The sequence below is a fragment of the Anabrus simplex genome, chromosome 6, assembly GCF_040414725.1.
Source record: "Anabrus simplex isolate iqAnaSimp1 chromosome 6, ASM4041472v1, whole genome shotgun sequence".
Classification (NCBI taxonomy): Eukaryota; Metazoa; Arthropoda; class Insecta; order Orthoptera; family Tettigoniidae; genus Anabrus; species Anabrus simplex.
Window position 1 is genome coordinate 267,445,856 of NC_090270.1, and position 14,524 is coordinate 267,460,379.

General features: G+C 40.7%; 1 protein-coding gene across 2 annotated transcripts in view; it reads right to left on the minus strand.

Moving 5' to 3' along the window:
• Window positions 1–14,524, minus strand: part of Cse1 (chromosome segregation 1) — a 296,434-nt gene that overhangs the window by 108,406 nt on the left and 173,504 nt on the right. For both annotated transcript variants that reach the window (XM_067150404.2, XM_067150403.2), the window contains exons 14-16: window positions 4,723–4,879; window positions 2,743–2,834; window positions 1,310–1,515 (exon numbers count right to left, since the gene is read on the minus strand). In XM_067150404.2, the coding sequence (XP_067006505.1) occupies window positions 1,310–1,515; window positions 2,743–2,834; window positions 4,723–4,879 (455 nt within the window). The remainder of the gene's footprint in view (window positions 1–1,309; window positions 1,516–2,742; window positions 2,835–4,722; window positions 4,880–14,524) is intronic.

Sequence of the window (14,524 nt, forward strand, 5' to 3'; positions counted from 1 at the left end):
TTCTTAAAATGCCTATCTGGGGAGGTCCACGTAAAGAGATGATGTTTGTGGTGTTTAAACATGGTATTCATAATGGAAAGTCTGTTGTCGGTTGCAAACTGTATCAACCAATTGCCTCGCTCATTACGTGCACCCAGGCCATACTGTCCTACAGTTTCTCGCAAGTGTTTGTCCATCGAGGTGGTTCCTACTTTTGCATTGAAGTCTCCCAATAGGATGGTAATACCTCTTGGTTTAAGTGATGCTATTGTATTTTCTATGTCTGCATAGAGGTTTTCAATCTCTTGTTCGTCTGCAGCGATGGTGGGTAGATATATCTGGATCAGATGTAGTTTATATGGTTTGGTGTTGAGAGTAAGGGTCAGTATTCTTCCATTGATAGGTCTGTATTCCTCAACATATTGGGATATCCGCTTATCAACAAGAAACACAACGCCAATCTGATCTGTATCATTTGCCCCGGCGATGTATATTACATGATCACCTGTTTCAAAATGCCCACATCCTTTCCCGTGAGTTTCTGACAGTCCACAAATGTTGATTTGATGTTTCTTTAGTTCTCTTTCTACAATGCAAAGTTTTCTCGTCTGAAGTAACCTTGTCACATTTCATGTAGCTATTGCTTTATCTTTGCAAAGTTGGTCTGCATTTGGTCGATCAGAAGCAAATTTACCGTGCAAGGCCTGATCATTCACCTCTGCACATCTGGTCGCACATTTCACATCGTTCGGCCCAGACCCAAACTGACGCCGATCGCTACTCGGGTCGCACAGCATACTAATATCCATTTCTTGACTCTGCATAATGCGCTCATGGGATGATAATCACGTGGTTTCGCCTTGCCTTCCTGATCCTATGCCGTTGGCCATCCAGTGGCTCTTCTGCCTTCAGGGGCAGTTTCCCACCCCAAGGACAAGAGGATGCCCTAGACCTCTACCTGCTCGTCTGGCCTCCGGGGAGGCCATTGGCATTTGGTAGATTTATTTATTTACTCATGTCAGAAGTATACTTAATCATACACTTATACCGGTGGTCACTCGGTAGACGCAGTTTAATGTCATGCCCGGGCCACTCAATAATCCAGGATATGGCACAACACCACAAAGCATCACACAGAACAGGATCATCTCTGACTGTGAAAGTTTATGAAGCATGAATATCCATACCAACATCCTCTTTTCACAATGAGAAGATGAACTGATAGATCAAAGTCAACATGCCTGCACTATTTCTATTGTCACAAACTCATCACTAAAAATGAAACACGAAACACTTTGAATTTAGATGATTCTACATTATAGATACTTACAACTTTATGTGACGCATTAATCTGTTGTGCTCCCTGACGTATAAAGGCCTGCAGCAGCCGGACCAGAGGATGGACGTTTCCTGGCCGTTCCCACAACACTGGAGCCAGCAGGCATGGGAACAGAACCATGTATGGCTCTGTGACATCACCAGAACTATGTAATTCCAGGAGCATGGACAGCAGTTGGAACACATATGGGATGAATTCTGTAACCAACATAAAAAGTGAGCAATTACACGAGATGGAAAAAGCGAGCTTGGATATCATTAAGCTTTTCTTTGAATGCAGAAATCCGCTTGTTCACAGAGTTCAGAGACATTATGAATGAAAGTAACCAATCACTGAGCACTATTAAATAACATAACTTGTTCTAGCACACACAAATTGTAGTTAAATTTGCTGATTTGCTACGTGGTTTATGGAGCTCTCTGCATTTCATCATTGAGAGCTCTCTGCATTTCATCATTGCCGCCATCTTGAGTCAGAGTATGGTGGTTCCCTATGACTGATAACTGTTTACAATGAAGAAATGAAACTAACCCTTAGAAAGTCTATGAGAGTGGTTGTATCGCACCACAATCATCAAGAAATGCTAATCCTGGAGTCTTCAAGTGGTACACTACTAAAACTGAGGGCTCAAAATGTGTGTGGTGCCAAGAGTCAGGTACTTCCAGAATTATTTAACATGGAATGCTACTACTGGAGTCTCAAAGTGATACACCACTACAACTGAAGTCTCACAACATGCTTGGTGCTGGAGTTACTGCAGGTATGGCAGTAAGAAAATTAAATTCAAAGATCTCAGTGAAGAAACAATCAGAAAGGAAAAAAAACTGGCAGACAGTGCACATGGTAAAGGATGTTAAAGAGGTTCGTTCAAATCGATTTGCATTCTACACAGCAAGCAGAAGGCAAAGAAGAACAAGACACAATCGTGATTGATAGCAAGGAACCAACACTGAACCTGGGCATGGCATGCACGACATGCAAGGGAAGTCGCTGAATTCATTGTTCCCTTATGGCTGAGAGGTGGTATGCTCGAGGTAAAATTTGTTTCTTTCTCAGCTCCTACTCAACAAAGATAGAATAAAGTGTCACAAAATTCTGGACAACTCTACTTTAATAATGGCAGATTAGCAACTTTGTGTTTATTCAAGCTAAACCAAACAACAGGGAGACAAAACTTTAAACAGATTACGCATATCCTCTCCGCATAGTATATGCTATAAACCTTCTCAAAATTGTGACCAAAATACGAATGTATGGACAGATACTATATTCTTATTATATCAGTGAGATGTATGTTCCTACCCTCCTTTGTACATAACTTTCTATCTTTGATGAATACAGAAAATTATACTGTGATTTCATTAAGTCTCTGAAATAATGAGACAAACTCTGGAAAGGTAAAAGGATAGCTAGAAAATGCCTACCTTGTACATCCTGTTGAAGAATATTCTGAAATATTGGGAAGAGAGCCTCCTCAAATGATGTAACAGCCGCGTTGTTCTTGGAACATACTATCCTGGAAGAAGCAGAATAGGAACAGTAATAGCTGTTGATCTGTAAGTTGTAATGCATGTGAACAGGATAAATCAAGTCATATATAAAAAGATAGGAGCACATAATATGATAAACACAACAGCAAGTCAGTGTGAGAAAAGGGAGAAATGGAAAGGAAAAACAAAAGGTCAAGAACAACCTACATATTTTCATACACAACAGTCTTAGGCTTTCTCCTCATTAAACCCAGTTCATTCCAGTTTATCATTTTCTTCTCAGCCCGTGACAAGTTCATTTCTGCTCCCTTGCTTCATCAGGAGGGTAGGTTTCACCATTCATTAAGAGACCATGACAGATTTTGATGCAGGCAGTATAGGAGAAGAAGAAAGTCGGATAAGCAAAGGGGTGCGTTCCTATCTTTCAATATACACTGACTGACAGAGCAAATGCAACACCAAGAAGGAGTGGTCAGAACTTTATGCCAATTGCAGGGTAGACTGACGTCACTGAGGTATGCTCATGATGTGAAATGCGCCGCTGTGCTGCGCACGTAGCGAACGATAAATGGGACACGGCGTTGGCGAATGGCCCACTTCGTACCATGATTTCTCAGCCGACAGTCATTGTAGAACGTGTTGTCGTGTGCCACAGGACACGTGTATAGCTAAGAATGCCAGGCCGCCGTCAACGGAGGCATTTCCAGCAGACAGACGACTTTATGAGGGGTATGGTGATCGGGCTGAGAAGGGCAGGTTGGTCGCTTCGTCAAATCGCAGCCGATACCCATAGGGATGTGTCCACGGTGCAGCGCCTGTGGCGAAGATGGTTGGCGCAGGGACATGTGGCACGTGCGAGGGGTCCAGGCGCAGCCCGAGTGACGTCAGCACGCGAGGATCGGCGCATCCGCCGCCAAGCGGTGGCAGCCCCGCACGCCACGTTAACCGCCATTCTTCAGCATGTGCAAGACACCCTGGCTGTTCCAATATCGACCAGAACAATTTCCCGTCGATTGGTTGAAGGAGGCCTGCACTCCCGGCGTCCGCTCAGAAGACTACCATTGACTCCACAGCATAGACGTGCACGCCTGGCATGGTGCCGGGCTAGAGCGACTTGGATGAGGGAATGGCGGAACGTCGTGTTCTACGATGAGTCACGCTTCTGTTCTGTCAGTGATAGTCACCGCAGACGAGTGTGGCGTCGGCGTGGAGAAAGGTCAAATCCGATAGTAACTGTGGAGCGCCCTACCGCTAGACAACGCGGCATCATGGTTTGGGGCGCTATTGCGTATGATTCCACGTCACCTCTAGTGCGTATTCAAGGCACGTTAAATGCCCACCGCTACGTGCAGCATGTGCTGCGGCCGGTGGCACTCCCGTACCTTCAGGGGCTGCCCAATGCTCTGTTTCAGCAGGATAATGCCCGCCCACACACTGCTCGCATCTCCCAACAGGCTCTACGAGGTGTACAGATGCTTCCGTGGCCAGCGTACTCTCCGGATCTCTCACCAATCGAACACGTGTGGGATCTCATTGGACGCCGTTTGCAAACTCTGCCCCAGCCTCGTACGGACGACCAACTGTGGCAAACGGTTGACAGAGAATGGAGAACCATCCCTCAGGACACCATCCGCACTCTTATTGACTCTGTACCTCGACGTGTTTCTGCGTGCATCGCCGCTCGCGGTGGTCCTACATCCTACTGAGTCGATGCCGTGCGCATTGTGTAACCTGCATATCGGTTTGAAATAAACATCAATTATTCGTCCGTGCCGTCTCTGTTTGTTCCCCAACTTTCATCCCTTTCGAACCACTCCTTCTTGGTGTTGCATATGCTCTGTCAGTCAGTGTATATGCCTTGATTTGTCATTTTTTGTTCCTTTCCATTACTTATGAAGACTGGATAAATCTTACCTTATTGACAGACTTAGCGTTTCAAAGAGGAAATGATTGAAGTGAGGTTTACTAGGATTACGCGCAACTAGTGATAACTTCTCTGTCAACTTGGGTAAAAGGTCTCCTAGGAACGGGATCACTCGTTCTTGAAGAGTTGAGAAGCTTCGCATTATAGCTGAAAACAAATAAAACAAAATCTTTAATGTTTGGTAGACATTTTTAATTTACTAAACACTTTGTAATTTTGTAAACTAACAAAATTGCCTCCAGTGTGTACCACTTGTTACCACTAAACATGTTGACTGCCAACAGTTGGAGAGGGAAATGGACACGAGAGGCAATACCCTATTTTCAATTTTATGGAGGTTTTATATTGTACTAAGTCAATTGACATTATAAAAAAAAAAAACCTCAACCCTTCTTACCACAAATTTCACTCTATAAACAACCCCGCAAAGGCAGCACCTCTATCAAAATTATGTTCTACAGAGCCGATTACACCGGCTTTAGATACACCCCACTCCAAATAGTTTTCATAAAAAATCTCCCTGATTTACCAGTAATCTATATATCATCCCTTAAGAAACAATACCGCATATCTGACAATCTTCCTATCCACTGTGTTCCTTAATACTGGTCACGCCTCCCAGCCACATATGGATAGAGCCCTGTGTGGATATAAAAAATAATATCCGCATCCGCTCCGCACTTCCTTCATCCGCACCCGCATCCGCGAATGGTTATCCGCATCTGCAAAATGGTTATCCGCAGATATTGTAAATATTTAAGTACAGTATATTACACCCAAGGTATTGAAATGGATAGATCTGTTAACATAATACAATAGGCCTGACAGCTGGCATCAGAACCTCTACAGTCACAGGTTTATTAGGAATTTTCTCTTGCGACAACTAATGACGTATTGACCTTTGTTCCTCCCTTCGATCAATTGTGAGTAGGAGCCAGTTAGGCCTAGGTCAAATTTACTGTTTTATGGTCTCAGGGCTCTGTATATATCACCATTCTCCTATACAAATGTTAATGCTCGCTTAACCGCAAGAAAAAACGATAGCATACCTGGGTGAAAATCAGTAGACTCATTATTTATAACTTATTAGCAAAGGGGTACGCGAAAGGAGCCTCCACGAAGACTGCTATTATACAATTACAATACGATGAGTAGCAATCGGGCGTATCCTGGGCAACGTCAGACTATATTACGAAATATGCTGACGGCAGATCCTTTCAAATCCAGAAGCAATTGTAGAGATTATCAATTCTCGTGCAAAAGGTCTTTTTTCAAGACCAACTTTGAACATTATATCAGTAAATATAGAAGGAATATCTGGACCAAAAGAGGAACTCCTCCATAATCTGTGTCAAGAATTCCAGTGTGATATATTGTGTATCCAGGAGACCCATAGGGATACATATCATAGAAGACCTAAGGTACAAGGTAATTGAAAAACCCCATCGGCAATATGGTAGTGCAGTATTTGTTAAACATGGCTTATCGGTGCTTTCTGCAGCATGTACTGAGGAGAATGATATTGAAATCCTTTGTGTTGAACTGAACAACTGTGTAGTCACCTCAGTATACAAACCACCTAATACAAAATTCATCTTTAAGGAACCAACTACTTTCCACAATCAGAAAACTAAGTTCATCCTAGGAGATTTCAATAGTCATAGTAATGTTTGGGGATATGACCATGATGATGAAAATGGTGAAACTGTAATGCAGTGGGCTGAATCCAACAACTTACGCTTAATTCATGACAGTAAATTACAACCATCTTTTAACAGTGGACGCTGGAAACGAGGATACAACCCTGTTCTAATATTCACCAGTGAAGAAGCAGCTTCACAATGCCACAAGAGTATTGGTTCCCCAATTCCAAATACCCAACACAGACCTATTGTATGTCAGATTACTGTAGCCGTAAGACCACAAATAGTTCCATTCAGAAGACGATACAATTTCAAGAAAGCAAACTGGGATTTGTTTTCCGAGGCACTAGACAGCCTTGTATTGAAAATACATCCATGTTCTGCGGCATATGATGATTTTATAGCAACCGTTCAGGAGTCATCTCGTAAATCTATCCCACGAGGATGCCGTACCAACTACATTCCAGGACTCAGTAAAGACAACATCTATTTGTTAGAAGAGTACATTAAACTCTTCGAAGAAAACCCTTTCGGCGAACAAACATCAGATGCTACTATAAAACTTACTCAGTCTGTGGCGGAAGGTAAGAAAACTCGGTGGATAGAAACGATAGAAGGGCTAGATATGAGCAAAAGCAGCTATATGGCATGGAGATTACTATGTCGACTAAGTAATGATCCAACGCAAAAGAAAACCCATGCAAACATTTCTCCAAATCAAATAGCTCAACAGCTTTTGAAAAATGGTAAAACAGACAAACGAGGTAAAGAACCCAAGATTCAAAGACAAGAACATCTGGAAATTAATGAGCTTCAAAGCCATTTTCACAAAATGAGTTGCAAAAGGCCATACAACAATGTAAGAACAACAAGGCAGCTGGATTAGATGATATAAGAATAGAGCAAATAAAGAAATTTGGACCAGCAGCACTGAAATGGCTTGTGGAACTCTTTAATAACTGCTTAAGGCAGTACAAGATTCCGAAAATATGGAGGAAAACTAAGATAATTGCTATCTTGAAACCTGGGAAAGAACCTTCTGACCCCAAGAGTCACCGGCCCATCTCATTATTGTGCCATTTTTATAAGATATTTGAAAGGCTGCTATTGAACCGCCTATCACCAAAGCTTGACAATTTACTCATACTTGAACAGGCAGGCTTCAGACCCCAGAGAAATTGTACAGCACAAATAACTCACTTAACACAACACATAGAGGATGGGTTTGAGAAGGGCCAGATCACTGGAGTGGCATTTATTGATCTCTCATCAGCTTATGATACAGTCCAACACAGCATAATGCTTCACAAGATCTACAGCTTGACCCTGGACTTTGGTTTCACGAGAATAATTGCCACCTTATTGCATAACCGAAGATTCTACGTTGAATTATAAGGAAGTCAGAGCCGTTGGAGAACCCAAAGGAATGGTTTACCCCAAGGGAGTGTATTGTCACCAATACTCTTCAACATTTATACAAATGATCAGCCCAGACCTCATATAACCAAAAGTTTCATATATGCTGACGACCTCGCTTTAACGGTACAGAAAAGCGATTTTGAAGAAGCAGAACAGATGCTTACAGGAGCTCTAGAAACCTTTTCTGACTACCACAACAAGAACCACCTAAAGCCAAACCCACAAAAGACTAAGGTCAGGGCTTTCCATCTTCGAAACAGACAGACAGGAAGAAAAGTGAAAGTGACTTGGGAAGGCACCGAATTGGAGCACTGTTTTACACCCAAATACCTTGGAATTACCTTACACAGGTCGCTCACCTACCAACGGCATTGCCTAAACATCAAACATAAGGTTTCAGCCCGTAACAACATAATTCGGAAACTACTTGGTAGTAATTGGGGTGCTGAACCTCTGGTGGTCCGTACTTCTGCCATGGCACTTTGCTTCCCCGCTGGTGAATATGCCTGCCCAGTGTGGTATAAATCCGTCCATGCAAAGCAAGTAGATGTGGCCCTTACTGAAACTGCGAGACTAATTACTGGATGTTTGAAGCCAACTCCAGTTGACAAACTGTATTGTATGGCAGGAATTGCTCCTCCTAATATACGCCGGGAAGTTGCCGCAAATGCCAAAAGAAAAAAGGTGAAGAAAATGAGCTACATCCACTACACAGACATACTCCTCCAAAGCCTAAATTGAAATCTAGGAGGAGCTTCCTACAGTCAACATCTCCACTAAATACATCTCCAAAGAAAGCCAGAGAAAAATTGTGGGCAGCCAGAACAAGTCATCTTCAAACATGGACAAAACCAGCTGAATGCATACCAACTGGACACAACTTGGACTGGATCACATGGAGATCACTGAACAGGTTAAGAACAGGTGTTGGAAAGTCTAAGGACAACTTAGTGAAATGGGGATATCTGGATGTGTCACCACTATGTGAATGCGGAGAGGTGCAGACTACCAAGCATCTGTGTCAGTGCTCGTGTTGCCCTGATTCTTGCAGTGAGGAGGATTTGCTCAAGGCACAAGGAAATGCAGCAGTCGCAGTTGCTCGCTTCTGGGCAAAGACTATTTAATACCATTTTGGCATATATGTGTAAAATTCCTTGTTATATTGTTACTAAATTGTAATATAAAACCAAATCAAAGAAAGTTCTATTGTATGCTTCTGACTCGAGTAAATAAATAGATAAGCAAAATTATCTGCACTGCAATAGTTTGTATCCTTCAAGACACTAACTTTGTGAATATCCACATTCGTGCAGTGCTCTACTTATGGATATGTTATGGATATGTAGCCCATGAGAACAATTTTCGTTATGATCAATTTCTCATACCATCGTTTAAAGGAAAATGAACCTTACCGTATCATATGTTGGCATGTAGTATTTGCGCACACCTAGTCCTTTATACATCAGCATAGGAAAATGAGCACAACGAAAATTGCTCTGATTGACTTCATATCCGTATCTGGACAAGAGGCATGACCAGTCTTAAGGAACATAATGGATACGAAAAGCATTGTCAGATATGTGGTATTGTTTCTTAAGGGACGGTATATAAAATAAGAGTTTTGTTTGTATATTGCTCAGAATTTAAAAAGAATGGTATTTCTATATCGGTCATGTCCACAGTAACTAGGAAATGCACTTTTTACTTTTCCGTAATTTCTGTCTGTCTGAATGTATGTACTTGCATCATGAGAATTTAACGAAATATCTGTATTAAAGTAGGGGAATGAGCCACTACAATCTAGGCTATAAATATTTATTCACGCTGAGTGAGATGGTAGTTTAGGGGAGGGTCTAAAATTCAATTCTCAAATATTTGTTAATAGTGGCCCTGTCGATAAATACTCCATAACTAAAGTAATGCAGAATTAAATTTCTGATCATTTATGTCTTATACATTTTTATGGTACCGGCTATGATGACAGAGATATTCATGAATTTGTATTTTTGTTGCTAAATCCATATCAACGCCGAGTCACGAGAAAATGGGTATACACAATTTAATGAAAATCGGTATATAGAGTCGGGGAATAAGAAACTACAGTCTATGCTATAAACAATTTTATTCATCCTGTACAAAATGGCAGTTTAGGGGAAAGTGCCTAAAATTTAATTTTTAAATACCTATGTTATTGGTCCAATGAAAAGTACTACATAACAATTTATAGGGAATACAATTTCCGATCATTTATCTTTTATTCAGTTTTACCGTACCGACTATGATAAGAGTGGAATTTCAGAGTCGGAAGAAAACTAAATGCGAAGGCCTAGAATATCGAAAGCTCATAGAATCGATCAACAATAACATTACATTGACATTGTTTGTTGTGATATTCTTTGTCTCTTATGCTGCCACTCATCTCTGATAGATGGGATTACAGCTGCGTACCAAGTATAACAGCCTGCCTGAATATTGGTGGGAAATAGCTGGGGAGTTGGAAACTGTTTTCTTTAGCATGCAATTCCTCTGGTTCATACATTTTCTGATACTACACATATGTAATACACTGCGTCATCATAGTATTCCAGCTATTGGCAGAAGCTCACTTATGACACGGTATAGAATTACAATTTCGGCCTATTCCAAATTATAGAACCACAGTTCACTAAATAACTATTAAATTCAACCCTGAAAAAGAGCCATTTCTTATGAAAAGCTTCTTCCTTTTTACTTTCATTAAATTCTACATTTATTTTATTCCAAATTAGTAGCGATAAGGGGGTTTCTCCCCCTGGCTTTGAGGAAAAATTTGCCTGCAAGTCAGATAGCTTTTTCCCCCGCCGGTGTAGTGAATTGAGATTTTCCAACTCATCGGGTACTCCTATTAAACAGATGAGTAAAGGGGCATAGTTTCTGCCCTGGGACTCTATACTATTTCACCCCCTCCCAACCAAAATTAAAGAGTGTTCACAGCTCACAGCTGTCTGGTCATTCCAGCTCTGGAACTTTGGACTGTTAAATCGGCAGCGTACTACTGTTCGTTAAAAGTGAGAAAATGTGTGGTTTTTCATTTGATCAAAGATTTCATATGATAGCATTGCTTTTAATTGCAACATTCCTACTGGCGCCATTGTAATGACCTATGTTGATTTTGGTTGGGAAAACCACTAAGACAGTCTTTCTGAGGATGTAAAAAGGCAGGTGGAGTGAGTGACTGCCATTATAATGAAAACTCCCAAACTTGATTGTAACTGATGGCAGGCAAGAGGGCCTACCATTACAATGAAAATTCCCTAACCCAGTCTTTACATAAGAAAATATATTTGGCGATTTCACCATCGTGTTTCTAGGGTAACGTTAAGAGCTATGCAATTTAATACAATCATCATAACGTGTAAACACCTAACTTAGAATTCTGTATACAATGTAGAATTCAGCAGCGAAGCACGGGTTCATCACCTAGTATCCAAATAATCATCAACATTAACTGAACAACTATTATATTTAAAACATATTTTTTTAAATGTTCATGAATAACTCAGTATGAAAAACTTGAAAAGTAATGAAGTAAAAATGAAGTCGCAAGTTCTGACAAATTCAATACAAAAGGAAACTCCTCTTGCTAACCAATATATTATGCATAAATCCTTTGCTGGCAAGAACTGCTGTTTATAGTGCACTATGTCTTCTGACATGGGCTAGAGCATTTTGTTACTTTCATTGATCCGTCTCAGTCTTATCCTTGGTTTTGACAATATGAAAGTGACTGAGGCATGAGCTATGCTAGTAATGCTAATTCTTATGCAACCAGTCCCTGTTATGAATGGTGTGAAAATGTTGCTCATAGGGTTGGTTGGTGCATGTAAATCAGTAAGCTTGGTAGACTGAAACGTAATAGCAATTTCTAGCTCAGTGAGGAAAGCAAAGGGAAACTACCTTACTCTTCATTTCCCTAGTACGCCTCTTCAGTGATGCCTAGGCCAGCTACGACAGCTAATGGTGAAGCCGTTGAGGATCCAACCAGCCTTCGGCATGAGGAATGAACATACACATACAAAATTCACATGAAATATGTAATTATTATTGTATCAGGGGTACACCTTCCCTGGCTATTTAAGTTATGCACTATGGCCATCTCTAACAGTGATTAAGAACTCTTAAGACTCTGTAAAACTTGTCTCTCCGATGGTTAGATGGCCCTGGCATGTACAGCGATCTCTGGAGGGCTAAGCCCCAGTTAATCCACTATTTATTTATTCATATCAGAAGCATTAATACTATAAATACATATGTATATACTCTTACTGAATTATAAACATTATATACAAAGTCACACTTATAAGAAAAATTCTATACTACTTTTGGCCAGAAATTGGCGACATCCAGTGCAAGTTAATCCACTGAGAGATTTAATTTGTTGTAGTTGGTAAGCCTAATTATTTGTTACTGTTTTCTTTAATGTGCTAAAGTTGTCAACTCTACCCCGGGTTCCTTCTCTAAATGCAATCTGCCTATCACATACCAGAAAGGAAATTTTATAACCAATCAGGACTCTGATTATTGAATGAAATTTAGCCTATCAGCGCTCTGGATTGGAAAATAGCTGAGAACTTTCCCCTGTGGATCTATTTATGCCGAGCACATTCAGGACGTCTTGTCTGATAATGCTCCGGGTATTGTGTGGGAAACTTGGAGGTTAGAGAGGGCAGGAGGTAGGGGTGGCTGGCGTGAAGAAGAACCAGAACCAACAGGTATGGCAGAATAAACCTAATTATGTGATTGTGCCCGAGGGTGAAGTGCGAGGAAGATTTCAGCAGTTTTCTTTAGAACGTAATAGGTAGGCTTTTCATTTTCGCTGTAATGTAGGACCTTCTGTGCAGTCTTTGGACTCCAATTTATATTCCCTCCTGGGCAATTAATCTAAAATAAGGGAGCACGAGTTGTTACCCTCGGAATCCCCCCCTTCTATTTGATTTGGGTGGCAAAAATTTCCTAAATTTCTAAATTTTTGAAATTTATTCTCAGCCTTTAATGTGTTCCCTTTTAGCATGGCATTAGCCTCTGCTTCATTGGGCCTTAACCCTTTCCGGCCCTTAGCGCCCTTAGCGCCTGACTGTTCGTTTAGCCTTCCGGTACTTAGCGCCCGAAAGCGCCCGGCTGCATTATCTGCATTTGTCTGCGATCTGTGCGATAGTTTTTTTATTTTTCTCATCAGTGAAGTGTTTATAAGGCATTTACGAACACGCAGTGCAATCTACAATTCTTAGGAAATAAAGGAAGAGAGATCATCTGTCTTGAAGTTGCCTAGGCAATGGTCTTGAACTTCTGTGAGCGCGGGTCAGCTGTTTCGTTCGTAAACATGGCGGGATTGAATATCGCGTACATTGAAACTGAGCTGAACATGGGCGAAAAAAGTGACACAGAATCCTTGAGTAGGGGTGCAGGTGAATTTTTAATGAGTGAATAATATATCAACAAAGATAATTTTAGTGATAACAGTGATATGAATGAAAACGAATATCGATAAATCGGACCTGATGGCGATGCCACGGCAATTCAGGTAACACAAATATTACGTTTCGTTACTCCGAATGATTAAATGGATGATGTTGAACCTGCGCATAATTCGGAAAGAGTATTAGGGGAAAGAGATTGTTTTTTACGTATGTTAGGAGGAGCAACTGCAAGATGACGGTTGGCTGTTGAGAGAGCTCTTGCATTACTGTAGTGATAAAGTAGTGAAAACCTATTGAAATAGCTTAATTTTGTGTACAACTGATTCATTTAGTGCTGTTTATATAGTGGTGTTTAGTGCTTGTTGGTAGAAACTGGGAGTAGTAATAATTATTTAAATTTTGTAACAAGTAATTCAGTTGGTCTTCAGTAAATTACGTTTTCTAGGTTAAGTAGGCTAGCTAGGTGCACCTTGTTTCGAATTTAGGTTTAGGTAATACTTTAGGTAACTTTAGGTAACAATATTAACAATATTAACTTTAAAATTTAACTTTTAAAATATTTGTAAATATCTGTAGCTTCATTGGTTGTACTTACAAAGGCAAATTATCATAAGGAATAGTACCGTAACTTCTGCAGCAACTTCTCCGGTATTTCGTATAGATATACTGCACCCGCTCACCTCCTGAGTCCCAGACTAGCATTTATCTCAGGGGTGATCAGTTCGAAAACGATAAAAAAATTTATATAAAGAAATCAAAAAAAAATATATCGGCGCATCAAATGAACACAGGGATGAACGGGACATGCAAATTAAGGTTACGGGGGACGACTTATTCATGGATACAAATTTTTGACTCCACAATAGGACTGGGAAGTGACAACTTAAATTCCATGGGCATACTGGGCTAACTACAATGAAAAGATATGGAAACTGTTTCCTATTGAAATTGCAATGAGGAGCAATTTATTCACTTATTTTGCATACTACACATGATGACAATTTTACATTGGGACACTTTAATCCTGAAAAATAAATGACATAATACTTGGATTTTACCTCACTACTCTGGTAGTGTAAAACATCTGGTGAATTCGCCCCAATTGGTTACTGGGGATCGAATTCACATCCGCAAATATTTCGTTAGAAATTAAAGTGGACAAGGTGCAGGCCGCATGTGAAATTAATAAAATGAAACTCACAGAACAAATAGCTGAGGTTCATGCCGCTAGTACATCACTAGGACAGGAATTACGGGACCGAATGACCCAAGTC